Raw genomic sequence first — 25760 nt, 5'->3', positions numbered from 1 at the left:
CTTCTGTTGGGCATTCCTCCTCCTAGTCATTTTGGTGGGAGATGACTGAACAGATGTAGCTGGATGTATCAACTCTGGTGCAGTCAAGGTGCACCCTGGAACACTTCCTGATCTCCGTCTCAGAGAGAAGCCTCAGTCTGGGTGCAGAAGCTGAATAAATTCCCCCTTGGACGCTGGCAGTGCAGGTTCCAAGTTAAAGACCCTGGGGGCGCAGGATCTTTTGCTTGTCCCCAAAGCCAAGGCAGTGGCGGCTGTCTGGGAGCTCCTGACCGCCAGAGAGGTTCCAAGCAGCGATCGCACACTGAGATTTTGCCGCTGGCCGGGGCTGGGAGTGCCTGGCTTGCGCGCACCTCTTTTCAGAGGCGGCTGTGGGTCGGGCGCGCGTCTGGGGCACTGAGAACGGGGCGCTGGTCCGTAAGCCGCAGGCTGGGCTTTTGAGCGCCTCTGTCCGGGGAAGAGTTTCGCGGGCGCGCGGCTTAGATTTTGAAACAATGGTGCTGGTCAAGAAGCGCCCCAGGGCCTTAGAAACCCAGGAGAGCTGAAGCGACGTGCACGCGCATCTCAAGCTTTGTGGTAGGGCGAGCGCGCGTTCTGCAGACCGGCTCCCATCCCCTCACAGGAGCCGGAACCCCGCGCTCTGGGGCACGCTGGCGGCTTAGGGACCAGGAGCCGGTTTCTCCGCCGCACTCTCTCTGCCTCCGCGCCGGGGAGGCCGTCTGGGACCGGGGACTCAAGCCCCTGTCCCTAGCCGCCCCGATTCCCACAATTTGCCCCCGCGATCCTTTGCTCTTTTGGAGTGCTTTCAACCAGTCTCCGAGTTAATGCTGGTCCCCAGACGCAGGGCACTCTCGCTAGTATCGGGGTATTACTTTTGCACCGGTCACCTCTGGTGGCTCCCTCCCCCTTTTGTTTATCTTCCGATATCAGTCCGCTGTTCCCATTCCGCTTTACCTGCTCACTGGCTCTTCTGCCCCTGTAGAGATCCAGACGTGTATAATTCTGATCTCAGGCTGATTTCATGGGTGATCAGAGTTCTTTGGTAGGTAATCAGCTCACTTTGGGGTACCAGCTGAAAAGACGCCTCTTCCTAGTACCCCGCCATCTTGTCCCCCCCACATCATTATTTTTTAATGTAACATTCCATGATTCATTGTTTGTGTATAATACCTGATGAGGAAGCAGGAGGCTGGCTGAGGACAAAGCAAAAGCTGGCACCTTGCACCCCCTCTCCACCTGCTCCCCTCCCTTCAGTAATATATGTGACATTCCTTAGGCACCCCTGACTGCCATAAACAAGAAACAAATAGTTAACTTGCAGAGATCACAATCCTACAAGACAGGAGTCTCCCTTGGTTTACAAATGTCCTAGAGATCTACAAACAAAGAAGTTACCTTATCAATAGCACAATTTCCAGAGGCAAATAACTCAGTTCCTCAAGCCCTAATGTCACTCTCCACTCCATAAACAAAACTGAAGGAGGCTGAGGTAGAAGGAAATATAAATATATTTGAATCTCTTCTGAACCTAAATCTCACTAACAAAGACGCTTTGATAGCAGGATTGTGACATTCCACCAGGAATCTCCCAACTATCTTGATTTTTTTTTTAAAGATTTTATTTATTTATTTGACAGAGAGAAATCACAAGTAGATGGAGAGGCAGGCAGAGAGAGAGAGGGAAGCAGGCTCCCTGCCAAACAGAGAGCCCGATGCGGGACTCGATCCCAGGACCCTGAGATCATGACCTGAGCCGAAGGCAGCGGCTTAAGCCACTGAGCCACCCAGGCACCCCCCAACTATCTTGATTTTAATGGCTGGCCAAAAGACAACATTGATCAAGCTGCAAGGCCTCAGGTATCCTGGCACCTTGTAGGCCCTCTTTAGCATATGAAAGCTCTGTTGAAACCTCCCTTCCCCTCACCGTCCTCCAACCACAAGGTACATAACCTGCCATCTCTCACAACCCGGGGCAGCAGCTCTTTCTGCCCATGGGTCCTTTAATAAACCACCCATGCTTTAATCATGCTTCTTTCATGGTTCATCTCCCCTTCAGATTCCTCCCCCCTTCATTTTTCCCTTCCTTCTCCTAATATCTTCCATGCCATTCCTTATGTTCCACAAATTAATGGAATCATTCTATCATCTATCATCTATCTATCTATTATCATCATCTATCTGTCATCTATCTACTGTCTATTAATCTATCTATTTATCTATCCACCTATCATCTATCTGTCTCTATAATTTATCTAACTATCATTACATTTTCTCCATTCATTTGGGCATGGACATTTTCTTACCATCAGGCATCAGTTCCAGCACCATCATTGGGTAGGCATAGTTACTGCAGCCAACTTCAACACCACAGTGTTTCACACATTCAGATGGTACAACACAGGCCACTTTCTCTGAGGAGGGATTCATATAAGTATGTTCAGTGAGTGCGGCCCAAACAGGTAAGATCTACAACCATTGAACATAGAGACAAGTTGTACATTATGGGCAAGAGGAAAGACATTTTCTGGGAACATTTAGCTCCCTTTGCACTGACCTAAGGAGCGGGGCTCCTCTTGGGGTTGTGGCCCAGCTAGAACATGAGAGCAAACAGGAGGAACTGATTCCATCCTCCAGAGAAGTTGCAAAAGCATAAATCCTCCCGAGATAAAATAACCATAACAGCCAAGCAATACTCAGGAAGTTAGTTCCGTGTCCAGTCATTTAGCCCAGTGCTTTCCACCTGCATCTAAGAAGAGGTGTCACTTGTGATTTTTCTCAAGGATGATTGCTCATGTAGGATGAGGTCTCCCTTCACTGTGGCAGTTTTACAACACGTTGGCAAAAAAAATTTTTTTTTTTGCTTAATATTATTGATGAGGGAGCATCAAAGCAAAAAGCTGGCGCCTTGTACCCCCCCCATCCGCTCCCCCTCAGTCCTATGTGTAGCATCCCTCAGGCAGCCCTGACTGCCATGAACAATAAGCAAATAGTTAACTTGCAGAGCTCACAATCCTGCTAGACAGGAGTCTCCCTTGGCTTACAAATGTCCTAAATCTCACTAACAAAGACGATTGATAGCAGGATTGTGACATCCCACCAAAAAGTCTCCCAACTATCTTAATGTTAATGGCTGGTCTAAAGACAACATTGATCAAGCCGCAAGGGCAAGGCCTCCGGTAGGCCTCTGACGTCCTGGCACCTTGTAGGCCCTCTTTAGCATATGAAAACTCTGTTGAAACCTCCCTTGCCCTCACCTTCCCTCAACCACAGGGTACATAACCTGCCACCCCTCACAACCCAGGGCAGCAGGGTTCTTCCTGCCCACGGGTCCTGTCCCCGTGCTTTAATAAACCACCATTTTGCACCAAAGATGTCTCAAGAACTCTTTCTTGGTCATTGGCTCCAGACCTCAGCCCACTGAACCTCACCTAGGTTCTAGAACTTCATCATTATGACAACAGATAGCAAAAAAATGACTTAAAAAAATCTCTGAGAAACAAACTGAGGGTTTGGAGGGGACGAGGTTGGAGGGATTGGGTGAGCCTGGTGGCAGATAAAGGAGGGCATGTATTGCATGGAGCACTGAGTGTGGTGCATAAACAATGAATTTTGGAACATTGAAAAAGTTTTAAAAAATAAAATAAATAAAATGTAATTTTAATAGGGAAAAGAAGAAATTAAAAATAGAGATACCCTATGACACTGCAATTGCACTACTGGGTATTTACCCCAAAGATACAGATGTATTGAAAAGAAGGGTCATCTGTACCCCAATGTTCATAGCAGTAATGGCCACAATCACCAAACTGTGAAAAAAGCCAAGATGCCCTTTCAAAAGATGAATGGATAAAGAAAATATGGTCCATATATTAAAAAAAAATCTCCCAGAATACTAACACCTAACACATTAGCTGCTTTTAGTTTTTTAATTCTTTTAAAAAAAGATTTTATTTATTTATTTGAGAGAGAGAGAGAGTGAAAGAGAGAGAGCATGAAAAGGGGAGGGTCAGAGGGAGAAGCAGACTCCCCACTGAGCAGGAAGCCTTATGTGGGGTTCTATCCTGGGGCCCAGGGGTCATGGTCTGAGCTGAAGGCAGATAATTGACTGAGCCACACAGGAACCTCTTTGTTTTTTCTTTTAATTCTTTTCTAATCTTTTCCCACAGAGAAATGTCTCTTTTGCAAAACTGTAGTAATTGTTGAGATCATATTTTGTAGTTTGCTTTTTTTAAAAAAAACATTTTATTAATTTATTTAACAGAGATCACAAGTAGGCAGAGAGGCAGGCAGAGAGAGAGAGGAAGGGAAGCAGCCTCCCTGATGAGCAGAGAGCCCGATGCAGGGCTCGATTCCAGGACCCTGAGATCATGACCTGAGCTGAAGGCAGAGGCCTTAATCCACTGAGCCACCCAGGTGCCCTTTGTAGTTTGCTTTTTACACTTAAACATAATAACAATTTTACTAAGTTTTGAGAAAGTTTTTGGTCTCTTGTGTGTAATTTTCATAGAGGGGGCATACAATAATTTTGTTGACTGTTCCCTACTAATTGGATATATAGGTGCCAAATATGCCAGAATTTCCTGTTTCTGAGCCCCTGCAAAAACTGTTCTCACCACCTGGAATTGTGTTTTTACTTCCATTCATAATGGGTTTTCTATCTTTTTTTTTTTAATATTTTATTTATTTATTTTACAGAGAGAGAGAGAGAGATCACAAGTAGGCAGAGAGGCAGGCAGAGAGAGAGAGGGGGGAGGCAGGCTCCCTGCTGAGCAGAGAGGCCCATGTGGGGCTCGATCCCAGGACCCTGAGACCACGACCGGAGCCAAAGGCACAGGCTTAACCCACTGAGCCACCCAGGCACCCCATAATGGGTTTTCTATCTTATCGAGGTTTTAATACATCTTAAAACCACTACTTGGAGTTATAAAAGAAAGAGGATTTATGAATCAATGACTTGCCTGTGTATAAGATGCGGCTGATCATTCCTGGCATCACCATGAGGAACATGGGCAGCAGTTTCAGGTACCCACACATGATGCAGGCGGCCTTCACATGAGACATGTTCTTACCTGATAGGCAGCGCTGCACAATTACCTGCCAGGAAAACATGATATAGTCATCAAACAACTTGAGGATGATGTAAAAGAAGGTGAGTGCTTCTTTTCAGGGATTAATGTTACAGTAAGATATGAGGCCATGAGTAATGGAAAATAATGGACTTCAGAGTGAAATCAGAACTCGAATCTCTGCTCCACTTCTTTGAGTATTTGGCCTTGTGACATGCAGATTTTTCATCTCTAAAAAGGTTATCTTCAATTGAACATAAAAAATAAATTAAAAAATGGAAAAAAGAATTAATGATAACTTTAACTTAGAGAAGGATATAAATGGGTCAATTGAAATGTCAATAATTACTAACTTCTAGAAGTATTTGTAAACTTGTGATTGCATTACACAATTCACATTTTATATGCAACAAATGAATTGTTGAACACTACATCAAAAACTAATGATATAATGTATGTTGGCTAATTGAACATAATAAAAAACTTGTTATAAAAAATAAATAAAAGGATTATTTCTTGCAGGACAGCTGAATATTTGGTATAATGTTTGTAAGACTCAATACATACAAGTCAATACACATCAGTACTATTAAAATGTTTACAGCTTCTAGGCTGCACTGAAACCATGGCCATGTGCTCCTCCAAGTAGAAGGCTGTCACTACTGGTCTTTGCCACCAGTTGTGTGATTAAGTTTTGCTTTTAGTGTTGTAAGCACCAAATAAGCCACATAATCATCAGTATCTCTTCACCATTAGAAAAGAATTGTCTCCTTGGGAAATCAGACTCATTGGCATAGAAACATCAGAGTCAGGCAGCCATCAGAAGAGAACCCCGAGACACTAATCTCTAGATTTCTTCAGAATATTCTGAGGACCTCATTGAGTTATGGAGCAAAAATAGTGGTTCTGGGAAATTCAATTTGTATAATTTTACCATTCCACTTAAGTTGTGCAATCCCTTAACTAAGAATTTTCTAGTAAAGCAGGTTTTCTACCTATAATGCCATAACTTCTTGACATTTTTCTTCTCAAGAAATATCAGAATATAGGGATGGCTTTTAATGTTTCATTCTGTTTGGAGAGATAGATCTGTTAAGGATAGCAACAGTGTCCCTCAGTGCTGGGGGAGCAGTGCCATCTTTAGACAGAGGGCTTGAAACAGAAAGTTGGAAGAACAACACAAAGGTGAGTAGGGGAGGCCTGTCAGCAGACAAGCAGGGTCATATATCAAATCTAAGGGTGAATGTGAGGCCATTTACAGGAGATAAATCAGATGGTCAGAGGCAGATGTAAATAATAAAGATAGTTGCAGAAATCAATGAAAGGATGCACTCTTTGGTAGAGAGGTTGAGAAAATCAGTTTATTTTATATAGAGAAGAATATATTTTATATATTCCTCACTGACACAAGTGACCACTGGCCCAAGATGGGTTACAATTGTGAAATTATAGGTTTGAGTTGACAGAGACTATAGATGGTGATGAATACTTCATTCAAATTTAGTATATGTGCTGCTGAAGCAAGCACGGTGATGAAAACTTCAAAACAAAAAACAAAAACAAACTCAAGTGCTATGAAAAGCAACATCCAAAAACCAAAAGATAAGATCTTGAGAGTTATAAATACAAAGGTAGGAAACTGGAGGATAATATTGAGGAAATTTAGAAAGTAGAGCAAAAAGACCAAGAGATGAAAGATGGGGGATGAAAGATAAGAACACTAGAAAACCAGTTGTAGAAGACCAACATTTAACAGCAGAAGGTTTCCAAAGGAAAACACAAAATTCCATAGAGAAAAGACAGGTTACATCCAAAGGATCAAGAATAACTTCAGGCTTCTCACCAGTAATGGTGGAAGTCAGAAGACAATGTATTTATGTCTTTGGGAAAATTATTTCAACTTAGAAATGTGTACATGGCCAGAGGATCAATTTAAGAAAAGTTGAAGTGAAGACATTTTCAAACATGAAGACAAATTTATCTCCTATTTTCCTCAGGAACTTGCTGGAGAATTCAATTATTGGAAGACAATATAAAAATCTGAAAACTGGAAAACCAAAAGGAAACAATTCAAGAATTTATTTAAATCACCTAGGGATCAAATTTACAAGTAAATTCTGATTCAGTGGGTCGGGGTAACATCTGAGAGCATTTATTTCTAATGTGCTCCAAGGTGATGACACTTCAATGGTTCACCAACCATACTGATTTGCCTATGGGGTGCTCTGTGGATGAAGTCCTTCCAGTACATGGATGAGCATGGGGAAGTCTGTCCTGCTGGCTGGAAGCCAGGCAGTGACACAATCAAGCCTAACATGGACGACAGCAAAGAATATTTTTCCAAACACAACTAGACTGCAGACAGGTGGGAAGCCTGGGCTGTTGGCCTCCACCTGTGCCTCTACCTGGATACCCCACTGATGACCCAGGAAAGGCCAGACTTGCCCCTTTAAACTCCATAGTCCATGACCCTGGAGGTTTATACAACCATGCTGTACAAAGATTTAGAGAAGAGAAATACAAACCAAAATACTTAACTGAAGGAGCCAAAAATGTTTGCTTTTGAGAGACAAATAGGATAGAGAGCAGGACAACAGACATTTATTTTTCATAACAACTCTTGTAGAAGTGTTTGGCTGTTTAAACAATGTGTGTGCATGCATGTGTGTTTATGTGTGTACAAAATAGAAACTAGATGCTTTTCTATGAGTAGAAAAAGAGCAACATAAACATATTTATACACCACACACATACTTTACCTGATCTGTGCACCAGTACCACAGAGCTACTATGGTCATTCCGAATATTGTTCCTGGCCAAGGAAGATCCCCTGTGACTGCATTTCGGAAAATGTGGAAGGAGTCAACCTGAGGAGTGTAGCACTTGGAGCTGATTGTCAGGTTGTCCCCCTCAACTATGGTTGGGATGGCGTTCATGTACTTTTCTGTAAAACTCTCATAGCCTCCCACTTCGGTAAATGCTGCAAAGGTATTGGATAACATGAAATGTTTAATAGAAATCTAATCATATTAAATCTAATTTAATAGAACTAAATCTATTATTAAATATAATTTAATAGGAATCTGTTCATAGTTATTCCTTTGTGGTGGAGGTATCCAAGCATCTCCAATCAGCCTAGTCAAATCTTCAGTGTTCTCGGATCCATGTCTTTCTAGGACTTTCACTGGCATTGGCAATTCTATCATGCTTTCACAAGGTAGACAAAGCAAATCACCCTTTAACCTTTCTCCTTATGTCACTTTTGAAAATTGTTTTTAGTGCCTAGGTTTACAGTAAAAATAAAACTGTTATGCAACAGACTGATGTTGATGTCTCATAACCATCCAGAACAGAAATAAGCCTGAAGGTGAGGTAACAGAGTGAGACTAGCAGAATTAGCCATGAGAAAGCCCCAACTCCTCTGAAAAAACCAGAGCAATGGTCTCTCTTGCTGACACAAAGTCTGGATATTCTGACATTATGCACAGTCTGGTTTTTCTGATGCAATACTGTATTCTACTCATGCTAGAATAAAAAAATAAGAAGATAAGGAACAGATATTGGAGGCAGCAGATTATGTGTAGTGAGGTGAAATGGTGAGAGCCCACTGGGGGTCTGGAAAGGCAAGAGAAGTGTAGAAAAGAGCAATAATGTATAGAAACCCTAGAAAGAAACATGAGCCCAGGCATCTGGGCCCACCTAGGATAAGTTAAATAAAGTAGTACAAAATTCATCAGAGTGTCATACATCCTTAGTGTTGTGGTTGTCATTAATTTACTTCTCCATTACTTATTTCGTTTAGCACCAAAGTGTTTGTATGTGCCAAGCATTGTGCTAGGATTATGTGCAAAATAAATATGCAGGACAGGAATTCAATCCAATGGAGGATACAGAACATACAAAGAAATTTTTCTGCTAAGGGGAATACGGTTTTTAACAGCAATAAAGGAATGATGCTAGGAGATGTGAATCTCCTCTCTTACAAGGTTAGGAGAAGGTGATTCTAGAGGTACATCACCAAAACTAGACAAAAAGAAACATAAGTAAGAACAGCATAGAAATTTTCTAAATAGAAACTTTGCAAGGAATTGGGTACTAGCAGTTGTCTCTAGAGCTGCTCTCAATAGAATTTTCTGCTATGATAGAACAGTTCTATATCTGTGCTGCCCATGTCAAAACTACTAGCCATATATTGAGCACTTGAAATATGGCTAGGAAGGGGCACCTGGGTGGTTCAGTGGGTTAAAGCCTCTGCCTTCAGCTCAGGGCATGGTCTCAGGGTCCTGGGATTGAGCCCTGCATTAGGCTCTCTGCTCAGCAGGGAGCCTGTTTCCCCTTCTCTCTCTGCCTGCCTCTCTACCTACTTGTGATCTCTCTCTCTCTTTGTCAAATAAATAAATGGAATAAAAAAAGAAATATGGCTAGGCAAATGAGAAAATGAATTTTAAATTTTTATTAATTTAAATTTAAATAGCCATATGTGACTAATGGTACCCATGTTGTGTCAAAATCACCAACTCTCTTTGTGGATTTGTTGACCTTACAGTTTTATCAGTTTTTGCTTCACATTATCTTCAAGCTCTGTAATTGATACCTGCATATTTAGAATTGTATTTACTGTGGCTTGTGATTAGGTGCATGCATATTCAGAATTATATTCAGTGCAGCTTGAGTGGTTGGAACATGGTGGCTGCAGGACAGGGGAGGAATGAAAAGACACTTATTTTCATCTTATATCCTTTTGATTATGCACATGGATTTCCTGGGCAAAGGTTAGCAGATACCATAATATAAGAAAACAAAAATAAGCAAACTGTAAATTAAATTCATTAATAGTGCTTGCTCCATGACTTAAAAGAATGAACTGATACTAATTAAGTGAGAGTCATAAAGGAAAATCCAACCTCTGCTTGTATATTCCAGCAGCAGATGGAGTAACATACTTTAATAATTTCCATGGCATCAGTCATAACGAAGTTAATAGTCAGTTATCATTATCTTAAACCATTCTTATATTTAATCCTTCATTTTATGAAGGTTTTATATAAATAGTTTCTGTGCCTTGAATCCAGTGCACCAATATTTTTGCAAAAAACCAACTCAGTGAAACTGATTTTGTTGATTCCAAACACAAACATATTAAGATTAAACCTGAGCAAGAATTTTTTTTAAAGAAAGGGAAGTTCTTCCCTCATGCTGAGACAGTATAGCAAGAAAGAAGTTAGGCAGATGTTTCAATGATATAAATTATATAAATGGTTAGAAAGTGTAACCATGTACAACAGGGAGGCAGCAGTAAAGAGCAGTCTCACCATTTCCAGCCCTAGGGCACTGCACATACTGTCATTACTTACCATACCCCATGAGAATAAAAGAACCTATCAGCATGATGATGGTCTGGAGGGTGTCTGTGTAGATAACTGAGGCCAATCCCCCTGTGGAGAGAAAGAAAAGAACCAGGACATTTTATCTTTGTCCCCTCATCTCTTTGCCTTCACCTTTAGGTTCTCCTAAAACCAAACCCTAGAAACTCAGCAAAGAACATATGAAAAGTTCTTGGCTTGGCCACAAGTTTCTCTTGGCATCATTATCTTCTTAATTATGTGTTTCATTGACCCTCCTGTCTCCCTTGCCTGGCCTCAACTCAAATTTCTATGAACCATAGTGAAATTCCACACTCATGTGAGTTTCTCAGTATTAATAGTAGAAAAAACAAAAGTTTATTACCATGAAAGTTTCCCTTAACAATCCTTTAATTCACTCCATGTAATACTCCATGTATACTGTTTCTCAAAAATTTGGGCACAGCCATTTTTACTCTAGTGTTAAAACACATCATTGATTCATAAGTTGAATGCCAGTTATATAGTCAGTCATTGACTTGTGTTTTGCTTCAGTGTTGTACAAACAACAACTTCTTTTTCAACTCTAGACTTGCTAGTCTCTCAGTGAACAAGCTATTTTCTTATGAGAGTGTCATTGGAAAACAAGACTGATTCTGTAAAGGAAAGACTCAAGTCTTCATATTTTATTTATTTTTGAAACATAAACTAAATGTATGAAAATGGCTCTAGAGCCGTCTTGACTGTTATAGCTGTTATTTTTCTCTATTTTTTCCAACTGAGCTGGTTTAGTTTCATTTTCATAAGTTAGTAAGGGTTGGACAATTGCTTCCCTTGCCTTTGGCGATGTTCCTTGGAAGATGTTGCTGCGGCTGAGGTTGAAGAGGTTGCTGCCTGCGTTCTCCTCAAGGATTTTGATGGATTCCTTTTTCACATTGAGGTACTTCATCCATTTTGAGTCTATTTTCATGTGTGGTGTAAGGAAATGGTCCGATTTCATTTTTCTGCATGTGGCTGTCCAATTTTCCCAACACCATTTATTGAAGAGGCTATCTTTTTTCCACTGGACATTCTTTCCTTCTTTGTCGAAGATTAATTGACCATAGAGTTGAGGGTCCATTTCTGGGCTTTCTATTCTGTTCCATTGATCTATGTGTCTGTTTTTGTGCCAGTACCATGCTGTCTTGATGATGACAGCTTTGTAATAGAGCTTGAAGTCAGGAATTGTGATGTCACCAACTTTGGCTTTCTTTTTCAATATTCCTTTGGCTATTCAAGGTCTTTTCTGGTTTTGTATACATTTTAGGATTATTTGTTCCATTTCTTTGAAAAAGATGGATTGTACTTTGATAGGAATTGCATTCAATGTGTAGATTGCTTTAGGTAGCATAGACATTTTCACAATATTTATTCCTCCAATCTAGGAGCATGGAACATTTTTCCATTTCCTTGTGTCTCCCTCAATTTCTTTCATGAGTACTTTATAGTTTTCTGAGTATAGATTCTTTGCCTCTTTGGTTAGGTTTATTCCTAGGTATCTTATGGTTTGTGGTGCAATTGCAAATGGGATTGACTCCTTAATTTCTCTTTCTCCTGTCTTGTTGGTGTAGAGAAATGCAACTGATTTTTGTGCATTGATTTTATATCCTGACACTTTACTGAATTCCTGTACAAGCTCTAGCAATTTTGGAGTGGAGTCTTTTGGGTTTTCCACATAGAGTATCATATCATCTGCAAAGACGGATAGTTTGACTTCTTCTTTGCTGATTTGGATGCCTTTAATTTCCTTTTGTTGTCTGATTGCTGAGGCTAGGACTTCTAGTACTATGTTGAATAGCAGTGGTGATAATGGACATCCCTGCTGTGTTCCTGACCTTAGCGGAAAAGCTTTCAGTTTTTCTCCATTGAGAATGATATTTGCAATGGGTTTTTCATAGATAGCTTTGATGATATTGAGGTATGTGCCCTCTATCCCTACACTTTGAAGGGTTTTGATCAGGAAGGGATGCTGTACTTTGTCAAATGCTTTTCAGCATCTATTGAGAGTATCGTATGGTTCTTGTTCTTTCTTTTATTAATGTGTTGTATCACATTGATTGACTTGTGGATGTTGAACCAACCTTGCAGCCCTGGAATAAATCCCACTTGGTCATGGTGAACAATCCTTTTAATGTACTGCTGAATCCTATTGGCTAGTATTTGGTGAGAATTTTCGCATCTGTGTTCATCAAGGATATTGATCTGTAGTTGTCTTTTTTGATGGGATCCTTGTCTGGTTTTGGGATCAAGGTGATGCTGGCCTCATAAAATGAGTTTGGAAGTTTTCCTTCCATTTCTACTTTTTGGAACAGTTTCAGGAGAATAGGAATTAGTTCTTCTTTAAATGATTGGTAGAATTCAACCGGGAAGCCGTCTGGCCCTGGGCTTTTGTTTGGAGATTTTTGATACCTGTTTCAATCTCCCTACTGGTTATGGGTCTGTTCAGGTTTTCTATTTCTTCCTGGTTCAGTTGTGGTAGTTGATATGTCTCTAGGAATGCATCCATTTTTTCCAGATTGTCAAATTTGTTGGCCTAGAGTTGCACATCATATGTTCTTATAATTGTCTTTATTTCTTTGTTGTTAGTTGTGATCTCTCCTCTTTCAATCATGATTTTATTTATTTGGGTCCTTTCTCTTTTCTTTTTGATAAGTATGGCCAGGGGTTTATCAATCATTAATCTTTCAAAGAACCAGTTCCTAGTTTCATTGATTTGCTCTATTTTTTTAATTTTTGGTTTCTATTTCATTGATTTCTGCTCTGATCTTTACCATTTCTCTTCTCCTGCTGGGTTTAGGTTTTATTTGCTGTTCTTTCTCCTGCTCCTTTAGGTGTAGGGTTAGGTTGTGTATTTGAAACCCTTTTGGTTCTTTTTTTTTTTTATTTCTTTTTTTTCAATTTATTTATTTTCAGAAAAACATTTTTCTTTATTTTTTCTTTTTTTCCCCCAATTTATTTATTTTCAGAAAAACAGTATTCATTATTTTTACACCACACCCAGTGCTCCATGCAAGCTGTGCCCTCTATAATACCCACCACCTGGTACCCCAACCTCCCACGCCCCCAACACTTCAAACCCTTCAGATTGTTTTTCAGAGTCCATGGTTCACCTCCCCTTCCAATTTACCCAAATTCCCTACTCCTCTCTAACGCCCCTTGTCCTCCATGCTATTGATTATGCTCCACAAATGAGTGAAACCATATGATAATTGACTCTCTCTGCTTGACTGATTTCACTCAGCATAATCTCTTCCAGTCCCGTCCATGTTGCTACAAAAGTTGGATATTCGTCCTTTCTGATGGAGGTATAATACTCCATAGTGTATATGGACCACATCTTCCTTATCCATTCATCCGTTGAAGGGCATCTTGGTTCTTTCCATAGTTTGGCGACTGTGGCCATTGCTGCTATAAACATTGGGGTACAGATGGCCCTTCTTTTCACGACATCTGTATCTTTGGGGTAAATACCCAGGAGTGCAATTGCAGGGTCATAGGGAAGCTCTATTTTTAATTTCTTGAGGAATCTCCACACTGTTCTCCAAAGAGGCTGCACCAACTTGCATTCCCACCAACAGTGTAAGAGGGTTCCCCTTTCTCCACATCCTCTCCAACACATGTCGCTTCCTGTTTTGTTAATTTTGGCCATTCTAACTGGTGTAAGGTGATATCTCAATGTGGTTTTAATTTGAATCTCCCTGAGGGCTAATGATGATGAGCATTTTTTCATGTGTCTGATAGCCATTTGTATTTCTTGATTGGAGAAGTGTCTGTTCATATCTTCTGCCCATTTTTTGATGTGTTTGCCTGTTTCGTGTGGGTTGAGTTTAAGGAGTTCATTATACATCCTGGATATCAACCTTTTGTCGGTACTGTCATTTGCAAATATCTTCTCCCATTCCGTGGGTTGCCTCTTTGTTTTTTTGACTGTTTCCTTTGCTGTGCAGAAGCTTTTGATTTTGATGAAGTCCCAGAAGTTTATTTTCGCTTTTGTTTCCTTTGCCTTTGGAGACGTATCTTGAAAGAAGTTGCTGTGGCTGATATCAAAGAGATTACTGCCTATGTTCTCCTCTAAGATTCTGATAGATTCCTGTCTCACATTGAGGTCTTTTATCCATTTTGAGTTGATCTTTGTGTACGGTGTAAGAGAATGGTCGAGTTTCATTCTTCTACATATAGCTGTCCAGTTTTCCCAGCACCATTTATTGAAGAGACTGTCTTTTTTCCACTGTATATTTTTTCCTGTTTTGTCGAAGATTAATTGACCATAGGGTTGAGGGTCCATATCAGGGCTCTCTACTCTGTTCCACTGGTCTATGTGTCTGTTTTTATGCCAGTACCATGCTGTCTTGGTGATCACAGCTTTGTAATAAAGCTTGAAATCAGGTAAGGTGATGCCGCCAGCTTTATTTTTGTTTTTCAACATTTCCTTAGCGATTTGGGGTCTCTTCTGATTCCATACAAATTTTAGGATGATTTGCTTCAGCTCTTTGAAGAATGCCGGTGGAATTTTGATCGGAATGGCATTAAAAGTATAGATTGCTCTAGGCAGTATAGACATTTTAACAATGTTTATTCTTCCGATCCAAGAGCATGGAATGGTCTTCCATCTATTCGTGTCTTCTTCAATTTCTTTCATGAGTGTTCTATAGTTCCTCAAGTACAGATCCTTTACCTTTTAGTTAGGTTTATTCCAAGGTATCTTATGGTTCTTGGTGCTATAGTAAATGAAATCGATTCTCTAATTTCCCTTTCTGTATTTTCATTGTTAGTGTATAAGAAAGCCACTGATTTCTGCACATTGACTTTGTATCCTGCCACGTTGCTGAATTGCTGTATGAGTTCTAGTAGTTTGGGGGTGGAGTCTTTTAGGTTTTCCATTTAAAGAATCATGTCATCTGCGAAGAGAGAGAGTTTGACTTCTTCATTACCAATTTGGATACCTTTTATTTCTCTCTGTTGTCTGATTGCTGTTGCTAGGACTTCTAATACTATGTTGAACAAGAGTGGTGAAAGTGGGCATCCTTGTCTTGTTCCTAATCTCAACGGGAAGCCTGCAAGCTTTTTCCCATTGAGGATGATATTTGCTGTGGGTCTTTCATAGATAGATTTGATGAGGTTCAGGAATGTTCCCTCTATCCCTATACTTTGAAGCGTTTTAATCAGGAACGGATGTTGGATTTTGTCAAATGCTTTTTCTGCATCAATTGAGAGGACCATGTGGTTCTTCTCTCTTCTCATATTAATTTGTTGTATCACATTGATTGATTTGCGAATGTTGAACCATCCTTTTACCCCAGGGATGAATCCCACCTGATCATGGTGGATAGTCTTTTTAATGTGCTGTTGGATCCTGTTGGCTAGGATCTTGTTGAGAATCTTAGCATCCATATTCATCAGGGATATTGGTCTGAAATTCTCCTTTTTGGTAGGGTCCTTGCCTGGTTTGGGGATCAGGGTAATGCTGGCTTCATAGAAAGAGTCTGGAAGTTTTCCTTCTGCTTCAATTTTTTGAAACAGCTTCAGGAGAATAGGTGTTATTTCTTCTTGGAAAGTTTGGTAGAATTCCCCAGGGAATCCGTCAGGTCCTGGGCTCTTGTTTTTTGGGAGGTTTTTGATCACTGCTTCAATCTCGTTATTAGATATCGGTCTATTCAGGTTGTCGATTTCTTCCTGGTTCAATTTTGGTAGTTTATATTTTTCCAGGAATGCATCCATTTCATCTAGGTTGCTAAGCTTATTGGCATATAACTGTTCGTAATAACTTCTGATGATTGTTTCTACTTCCTTGGCGTTAGTTGTGATCTCTCCCTTTTCATTCATAATTTTATGAATTTGGGATTTCTCTCTTTTCTTTTGGATTAGTGTAGCCAGTGGCTTATCGATCTTATTGATTCTTTCAAAAAACCAGCTTCTAGTTTCATTGATACGTTCTACTGTATCTCTGGTTTCTCCCTCATTGATCTCAGCTCTAATCTTGATGATTTCCCTTCTTATGTGTGGAGTTGGTTTGATTTGTTGTTGATCCTCCAGTTCTTTAAGGTGTAGAGACAGCTGGTGTGTTCTGGATTTTTCAATTTTTTTGAGCGAGGCTTGGATGGCTATGTATTTTCCCCTTAGGACCGCCTTTGCTGTATCCCATAGGTTTTGGACCGAAGTGTCTTCATTCTCTTTGGCTTCCATGAATTGTTTCAGTTCTTCTTTGATCTCCTGGTTGATCCAAGCATTCTTAAGCAAGGTGGTCTTTAGCTTCCAGGTGTTTGAGTTTCTTCGGAACTTTTCCTTGTGATTGAGCTCCAGTTTCAAAGCATTGTGATCTGAGAATATGCAGGGAATCATCTCAGTCTTTTGGTATCAGTTGAGTCCTGATTTGTGACCCAGTATGTGGACTATTCTGGAGAAGGTTCCGTCTGCACTTGAGAAGAATGAGTATTCTGCTGTTTTAGGGTGGAATGTTCTGTATATATCTATGAGGTCCATCTGGTCCAATGTGTCATTCAATGCTCTTGTTTCTTTATTGATTTTCTGCTTCGATGATCTGTCTAATTCTGAAAGAGGCGTGTTAAGATCTCCTACGATTAGTGTATTCATATCAATATGACTCTTTATCTTGATTAACAGTTTTCTTCAGTAATTGGCTGCTCCCATATTGGGAGCATAGATATTTACAATTGTTAGATCATCTTGGTGGATAGTCCCTTTAAGGATTATGTAGTGTCCTTCTGTATCTCTGACTACAGTCTTTAGTTTGAAGTCTAATTTATCTGATATGAGAATCGCTACCCCAGTCTTCTTTTGAGTCCCATTGGCATGAAAGATGCTTCTCCACCCCTTCACTTTCAGTCTGCGTGTATCTTTAGGTTCAAAATGGGTCTCTTGTAGACAGCATATGGATGGATCCTGTCGTTTTATCCAATCTGCAACCCTGTGCCGTTTATGGGTGCATTTAGGCCATTCTCATTGAGAGTGATTAGTGATAGATACATTTTTATTCACATTGAGTTGGGGGAGGAGTCAAGATGGCAGAGAAGTAGCAGGCTGAGACTACCTCAGCTAGCAGGAGATCAGCTAGAGAGCTTATCTAAAGATTGCAAACACCTGCAAATCCATCGGCAGATCGAAGAGAAGAACAGCAATTCTAGAAACAGAAAAACAACCACTTTCTGAAAGGTAGGACTGGCGGAGAAGTGAATCCAAAGCGGCGGGAAGATAGACCCTGGGGGGAGTAGCCAGCTCCCGGCAAGCGACCGAACAACGGAGCACAAAATCAGGACTTTTAAAAGTCTGTTCCGCTGAGGGACATCGCTCCAGAGGCTAAACTGGGGCGAAGCCCACATGGGATCGGTGTGACCTCAGGTCCCGCGGGGTCACAGAAGGATCGGGGGTGTCTGAGTGTCGCAGAGCTTGCGGTTATTGGAATGGGATGGCCGGCTGCAGAGACAGAGCCGACAGTAAGCTCGCAGCTCGGAGTTGCCTTGAACCGGTCGCAAGCTCGGTGAGCTCGGAGCGCGGCTGGAGGTTAGGCAGAAGCGAGTTACTAGGAGCTGTTCACTGAGGGCGCACAGGGGAGCGGGGCCCTGGGCTCTCGGCTCCTCCGGGCCGAAGACCAGGAGGCCGCCATTTGTATTCCCGTCCTCTGGAACTCTACGGAAAGCGCTCAGGGAACAAAAGCTCCTGAAAGCAAAGCCGAGCAGATCACTCAGCCCGGCCCCCGGTAAGGGCGGTGTAATTCCGCCTGGGGCAAAGACACTTGAGAATCACTACACCAGGCCCCTCCCCCAGAAGATCAACAAGAAATCCAGGCAAGACCAAGTTCACCTACCAAGGAGTGCAGTTTCAATACCAAGGAGAGAGCAGCAGAATTCCAGAGGAGGAGAAAACAAACAACGGAACTCATGGCTTTCTGCCTGTGATTTTTTAGTCTTGCAGTTAATTTAATTTTTTTCTTTTTCATTTTTTTTTCTCTTCTTCTGCTAAAATTTTTTATAACTTTTACCCTTTTCTTTTTTAACGTTTTTTAACTAGATTATCTAATATATATATATTTTTCTTTTTTATACTTTTATTATTCATTTCCTTTTTTTAATTCTTTTTTTCTTTCTTTTTGAACCTCTTTTATCCCCAAATCAGAAGAGATCCTAATCTCTTCAATCTTTTTTTTCTTAATTCTTTTTTAAATTCTTGACTGAATTTTTAATTCAATCTCTTTTTTTTAATTCTTTTTTTTTCGTTCTTTTTGAACCTCTTTTTATCCCCAAATCAGAAGAGATCCCAATCAGAAGAGATTGGGAGATCCCAATCAGAAGAGATTGGGAGATCCCAATCAAAGGAGATCCCAATCAGAGGAGATCCCTCACCCAATCGTGAGGGGGGAGAAATCCCCCCTCACGATTTGGGATCTCTTCTGATTTGGTTAAAGCACATTTTCCTGGGATTGTTGCCACCCTTTTAGTATTTTACTTGCTCCTTCATATACTCTTAGCTGGACAAAATGACAAGGCGGAAAAATTCACAACAAAAAAAAGAACAAGAGGCAGTACCGAAGGCTAGGGACCTAATCAATACAGACATTGGTAATATGTCAGATCTAGAGTTCAAAATGACAATTCTCAAGGTTCTAGCCGGGCTTGAAAAAGGCATGGAAGATATTAGAGAAACCCTCTCCAGAGATATAAAAGCCCTTTCTGGAGAAATAAAAGAACTAAAATCTAACCAAGTTGAAATCAAAAAAGCTATTAATGAAGTTCAATCAAAAATGGAGGCTCTCACTGCTCGGATAAATGAGGCAGAAGAAAGAATTAGCAATATAGAAGACCAAATGACAGAGAATAAAGAAGCTGAGCAAAAGAGGGACAAACAGCTACTGGACCATGAGGGGAGAATTCGAGAGATAAGTGACACCATAAGACGAAACAACATTAGAATAATTGGGATTCCAGAAGAAGAAGAAAGAGAGAGGGGAGCGGAAGGTATACTGGAGAGAATTATTGGGGAGAATTTCCCCAATATGGCAAAGGGAATGAGCATCAAAATTCGGGAGGTTCAGAGAACGTCCCTCAAAATCAATAAGAATAGGCCCACACCCCGTCACCTAATAGTAAAATTTACAAGCCTTAGTGACAAAGAGAAAATCCTGAAAGCAGCCCAGGAAAAGAAGTCTGTAACATACAATGGTAAAAGTATTAGATTGGCAGCTGATTTATCCACAGAGACCTGGCAGGCCAGAAAGAGCTGGCATGACATTTTCAGAGCACTAAACGAGAAAAACATGCAGCCAAGAATACTATATCCAGCTAGGCTATCATTGAAAATAGAAGGAGAGATTAAAAGCTTCCAGGACAAACAAAAACTGAAAGAATTTGCAAACACCAAACCAGCTCTACAGGAAATACTGAAAAGGGTCCTCTAAGCAAAGAGAGAGCCTACAAGTGGTAGATCAGAAAGGAACAGAGACAATATACAGTAACAATCACCTTACAGGCAATACAATGGCACTAAAACCATATCTCTCAATAGTTACCCTGAATGTTAATGGGCTAAATGCCCCAATCAAAAGACACAGGGTATCAGAATGGATAAAAAAACAAAACCCATCTATATGTTGCCTCCAAGAAACTCATTTTAAACCGGAAGACACCCCCAGACTTAAAGTGAGGGGGTGGAAAAGAATTTACCATGCTAATGGATATCAGAAAAAAGCAGGAGTGGCAATCCTTATATCAGATCAATTAGATTTTAAGCCAAAGACTATAATAAGAGATGAGGAAGGACACTATATCATACTCAAAGGGTCTGTCCAACAAGAAGATCTAACAATTTTAAATATCTATGCCCCCAACGTGGGCGCAGCAAACTATATAAACCAATTAATAACAAAATCAAAGAAACACATCAACAATAATACAATAATAGTAGGGGACTTTAACACTCCCCTCACTGAAATGGACAGATCATCCAAACAAAAGATCAACAGGGAAATAAAGGCCTTAAATGATACACTGGATGAGATGGACATCACAGATATATTCAGAACATTTCATCCCAAAGCAACAGAATACACATTCTTCTCTAGTGCACATGGAACATTCTCCAGAATAGATCACATCCTCGGTCCTAAATCAGGACTCAACCGGTATCAAAAGATTGGGATCATTCCCTGCATATTTTCAGACCACAGTGCTCTGAAGCTAGAACTCAACCACAAGAGGAAGTTTGGAAAGAACCCAAATACATGGAGACTAAACAGCATCCTTCTAAAGAATGAATGGGTCAACCGGGAAATTAAAGAAGAATTGAAAAAAATCATGGAAACAAATGATAATGAAAATACAACGGTTCAAAATCTGTGGGACACAACAAAGGCAGTCCTGAGAGGAAAATATATAGCGGTACAAGCTTTTCTCAAGAAACAAGAAAGGTCTCAGGTACACCCTACACCTAAAGGAGCTGGAGAAAGAACAAGAAAGAAACCCTAAGCCCAGCAGGAGAAGAGAAATCATAAAGATCAGAGCAGAAATCAATGAAATAGAAACCAAAAAAACAATAGAACAAATCAACCATACTAGGAGCTGGTTCTTTGAAAGAATTAATAAAATTGATAAACCCTTGGCCAGACTTATCAAAAAGAAAAGAGAAAGGACCCAAATAAATAAAATCATGAATGAAAGAGGAGAGATCACAACTAACACCAAAGAAATAGAAACTATTATAAGAACATACTATGAGCAACTCTACGCCAACAAATTTGACAATCTGGAAGAAATGGATGCATTCCTAGAAACATATAAACTACCAAAATTGAACCAGGAAGAAATAGAAAGCCTGAACAGACCCATAACCAGTAAGGAGATTGAAACAGTCATTAAAAATCTCCAAACAAACAAAAGCCCAGGGCCAGATGGCTTCCCGGGGAAATTCTACCAAACATTTAAAGAAGAACTAATTCCTATTCTCCTGAAACTGTTCAAAAAATAGAAATGGAAGGAAAACTCCCAAACTCATTTTATGAGGCCAGCATCACCTTGATCCCAAAACCAGACAAGGATCCCATCAAAAAAGAGAGCTATAGACCAATATCCTTGATGAACACAGATGCAAAAATTCTCACCAAAATACTAGCCAATAGGATTCAACAGTACCTTAAAAGGATTATTCACCACGACCAAGTGGGATTTATCCCAGGGCTGCAAGGTTGGTTCAACATCCGCAAATCAGTCAATGTGATACAACACATCAATAAAAGAAAGAACAAGAACCATATGATACTCTCAATAGATGCTGAAAAAGCATTTGACAAAGTACAGCATCCCTTCCTGATCAAAACCCTTCAAAGTGTAGGGATAGAGGGCACATACCTCAATATCATCAAAGCCATCTATGAAAAACCCACTGCCAATATCACTCTCAATGGAGAAAAACTGAAAGCTTTTCCACTAAGGTCAGGAACACGGCAGGGATGTCCATTATCACCACTGCTATTCAACATAGTACTAGAAGTCCTAGCCTCAGCAATCAGACAACAAAAGGAAATTAAAGGCATCCAAATCAGCAAAGAAGAAGTCAAATTATCACTCTTCGCAGATGATATGATCCTCTATGTGGAAAACCCAAAAGACTCCACTCCAAAACTGCTAGAACTTGTACAGGAATTCAGTAAAGTGTCAGGATATAAGATCAATGCACAGAAATCAGTTGCATTTCTCTACACCAACAACAAGACAGAAGAAAGAGAAATTAAGGAGTCAATCCCATTTACAATTGCAGCACAAACCATAAGATACCTAGGAATAAACCTAACCAAAGAGGCTAAGAATCTATACTCAGAAAACTATAAAGTACTCATGAAAGAAATTGAGGAAGACACAAAGAAATGGAAAAATGTTCCATGCTCCTGGATTGGAAGAATAAATATTGTGAAAATGTCTATGCTACCTAAAGCAATCTACACATTTAATGCAATTCCTATCAAAGTACCATCCATCTTTATCAAAGAAATGGAACAAATAATTTTAAAATTTATATGGAACCAGAAAAGACCTCGAATAGCCAAAGGGATATTGAAAAACAAAGCCAACGTTGGTGGCATCACAATTCCGGACTTCAAGCTCTATTACAAAGCTGTCATCATCAAGACAGCATGGTACTGGCACAAAAACAGACACATAGACCAATGGAAAAGAATAGAGAGCCCAGAAATAGACCCTCAACTCTATGGTCAACTAATTTTCGACAAAGCAGGAAAGAATGTCCAATGGAAAAAAGACAGCCTCTTCAATAAATGGTGTTGGGAAAATTGGACAGCCACGTGCAGAAAAATGAAATTGGACCATTTCCTTACACCACACACAAAAATAGATTCAAAATGGATTAAGGACCTCAATGTGAGAAAGGAATCCATCAAAATCCTTGAGGAGAACACAGGCAGCAACCTCTTCGACCTCAGCCGCAGCAACATCTTCCTAGGAACATCGCCAAAGGCAAGGGAAGCAAGGGCAAAAATGAACTTTTGGGATTTCATCAAGATCAAAAGCTTTTGCACAGCAAAGGAAACAGTTAACAAAACCAAAAGACAACTGACAGAATGGGAGAAGATATTTGCAAACGACATATCAGATAAAGGACTAGTGTCCAAAATCTATAAAGAACTTAACAAACTCAACACCCAAAGAACAAATAATTCAATCAAAAAATGGTCAGAGGACATGAACAGACGTTTCTGCAAAGAAGACATCCAGATGGCCAACAGACACATGAAAAAGTGCTCCATATCACTCGGCATCAGGGAAATACAAATCAAAACCACAATGAGATATCACCTCACACCAGTCAGAATGGCTAAAATCAACAAGTCAGGAAATGACAGATGCTGGCGAGGATGCGGAGAAAGGGGAACCCTCCTACACTGTTGGTGGGAATGCAAGCTGGTGCAACCACTCTGGAAAACAGCATGGAGGTTCCTCAAAATGTTGAAAATAGAACTGCCCTATGACCCAGCAATTGCACTACTGGGAATTTACCCTAAAGATACAAACGTAGTGACCCAAAGGGGCACTTGCACCCGAATGTTTCTAGCAGCAATGTCCACAATAGCCAAACTATGGAAAGAACCTAGATGTCCATCAACAGATGAATGCATCAAGAAGATGTGGTATATATACACAATGGAATACTATGCGCCATCAAAAGAAACGAAATCTTGCCATTTGTGACAACATGGATGGAACTAGAGCGTATCATGCTTAGCGAAATAAGTCAAGCAGAGAAAGACAACTATCATATGATCTCCCTGATATGAGGGAGTGGTGATGCAACATGGGGGCTTAAGTGGGTAGGAGAAGAATCCATGAAACAAGATGGGATAGGGAGGGAGACAAACCATATGTGACTCTTAATCTCACGAAACAAACTGTGGGTTGCTGGGGGGAGGGGGGTTGGGAGAAGGGGGGTAGGGTTATGGACATTGGGGAGGGTATGTGCTTTTGGGTAAATTGGAAGGGGAGATGAACCATGAGAGACTATGGACTCTGAAAAACAATCTGAGGGGTTTGAAGTGGCGGGGGGGTGCGAGGTTGGGGTACCAGGTGGTGGGTATTATAGAGTGCACAGCTTGCATGGAGCACTGGGTGTGGTGAAAAAATAATGAATACTGTTTTTCTGAAAATAAATAAATTGGAAATAAAATAAAATAAAATAAAATTATTGACATCGAGTGACCTTTGAAGTCTTTCTTTCTGTAGACTGTCTCTATATTTCTGTTCAATGCTATTCTTGGGATTTTTCCTCTTTTATAGAACCCCCTTAATATTTCCTGCAGTATCGGCTTGGTGGTTGCATAGTCTTTTAAGCCTTGCCGGTCTTGGAAACTCTTTATCTCTCCATCCATTTTGAATGTCAGTCTTGCTGGATAAAGTATTCTTGGCTGCATGTTCTTCTCATTTAGTGCCCTGAATATATCTTGCCAGCCTCTTCTTGCTTGCTAGGTCTCTGTGGACAGGTCTGACGTTATTCTGATGGGCTTCCCTCTGTAAGTAAGGAGCCTCTTTGGCCTGGCGGCTTTCAAGAGATTATACCTACAATTATAATTTCTCAATTTGACTATCAGGTGTCGTGATGTTTTTTTGGAGTGTATAATCTTGGGTGGCGACCGTTCAGCCTCTAGTACACAAACGCTGGTTTCATTCGTGAGATTTGGAAAATTTTCATGAAGGACTTGTTCCACGATATCTTCTAGACTTCTTTCTTTCTCCTCCCCTTCAGGAATTCCAATAATTCTGACGTTGGAATGCTTCATGGCATCATTTATTTCCCTGATTCGGCTTTCGTGGGATCTAAGCTGTTTGTTCCAGGCTTCCTCCTGATCCTTTCTCTCTATCTGTTTGTTTTCCAGATCACTAATTCTATCTTCTGTCTCAGTTACCCTATCTTTGAGAGAGTTTAGATTAGATTGGAACTCATTGAGAGCATTGTGGATCTCCTCCCTGGTAGCTTTAAGCTCCGCCCTAACATTGTGAACATCCTGTCTGGTCGCTTTCAGTTCAGCCCCAATCAATTCTGTTTGGTCATCCATGGCTGTCTCCAACCTAGCTATTGCCTGGGTAATTGTTAGCCTGAATTCTCTTTCCGATATATTGTCTATGTTGATAGCCGTTAGCCCTGTTGCAGAAGGTCCATCCTCTGTATTTTTCTTCTGTTGGGCATTCCTCCTCCTAGTCATTTTGGTGGGAGAAGACTGAACAGATGTAGCTGGATGTATTAACTCTGGTGCAGTCAAGGTGCACCCTGGAACACTTTTGAGCAATCAGGATTCCCCACCCAAACGAGAGACAAAAGAAAAGAAAAAGAAAAAGAATAAAAGGAAAAGAAGAAAAAGAAGAAGAAAAAAAGATAAAAGAGAGAGAGAGAGACAGGAAAGAAAGGGAAGATGAAAGAGAAGGTTCAGCCCAGATGGGCCCCAAGGTAAGATTTATGAAGTAGACAAACAAAAAGAGATAGAAAGACTGATACAATTATATGGCAAGTGAAAGAAGAAAAGAAAAAAATATATATATGCAAATAAAGAAAGAACCTCGTCAAAAAGAACCAGAAGTGTAAAATTTATATGCTATCAGGACAAACTCAAAAAACACAGAAACACTGGTGGAAAAAGATGGGAGAGTTCTTATCAATTCTCAGTGTGTGCGAGGAAGGTTGTTTTGATTCTTCCTGGATGTATCTTGATATCTTTGTTAAAGGACTCAACTTTCCTAAGATAAAGGGGATTAAAAATTGGTTTACCTATAGGGGTAGTATTGATTGGGGAAAGGGGATTACTTTGAAG

At 40.4% G+C, this 25760-nt stretch overlaps 1 protein-coding gene across 1 annotated transcript in view; it reads right to left on the bottom strand.

The window, feature by feature from the left end:
- Nucleotides 1-25760, bottom strand: part of LOC122902023 (solute carrier family 5 member 4) — a 62590-nt gene that overhangs the window by 21014 nt on the left and 15816 nt on the right. The window contains exons 7-10 of the mRNA XM_044241078.1: nt 10418-10498; nt 7823-8043; nt 4956-5091; nt 2301-2408 (exon numbers count right to left, since the gene is read on the bottom strand). Of these exons, the coding sequence (XP_044097013.1) occupies nt 2301-2408; nt 4956-5091; nt 7823-8043; nt 10418-10498 (546 nt within the window). The remainder of the gene's footprint in view (nt 1-2300; nt 2409-4955; nt 5092-7822; nt 8044-10417; nt 10499-25760) is intronic.

The sequence above is a fragment of the Neovison vison genome, chromosome 3 (assembly GCF_020171115.1).
Source record: "Neovison vison isolate M4711 chromosome 3, ASM_NN_V1, whole genome shotgun sequence".
In the NCBI taxonomy this organism is placed as follows: Eukaryota; Metazoa; Chordata; class Mammalia; order Carnivora; family Mustelidae; genus Neogale; species Neogale vison.
This window is presented reverse-complemented; position numbering and strand designations above follow the sequence as displayed.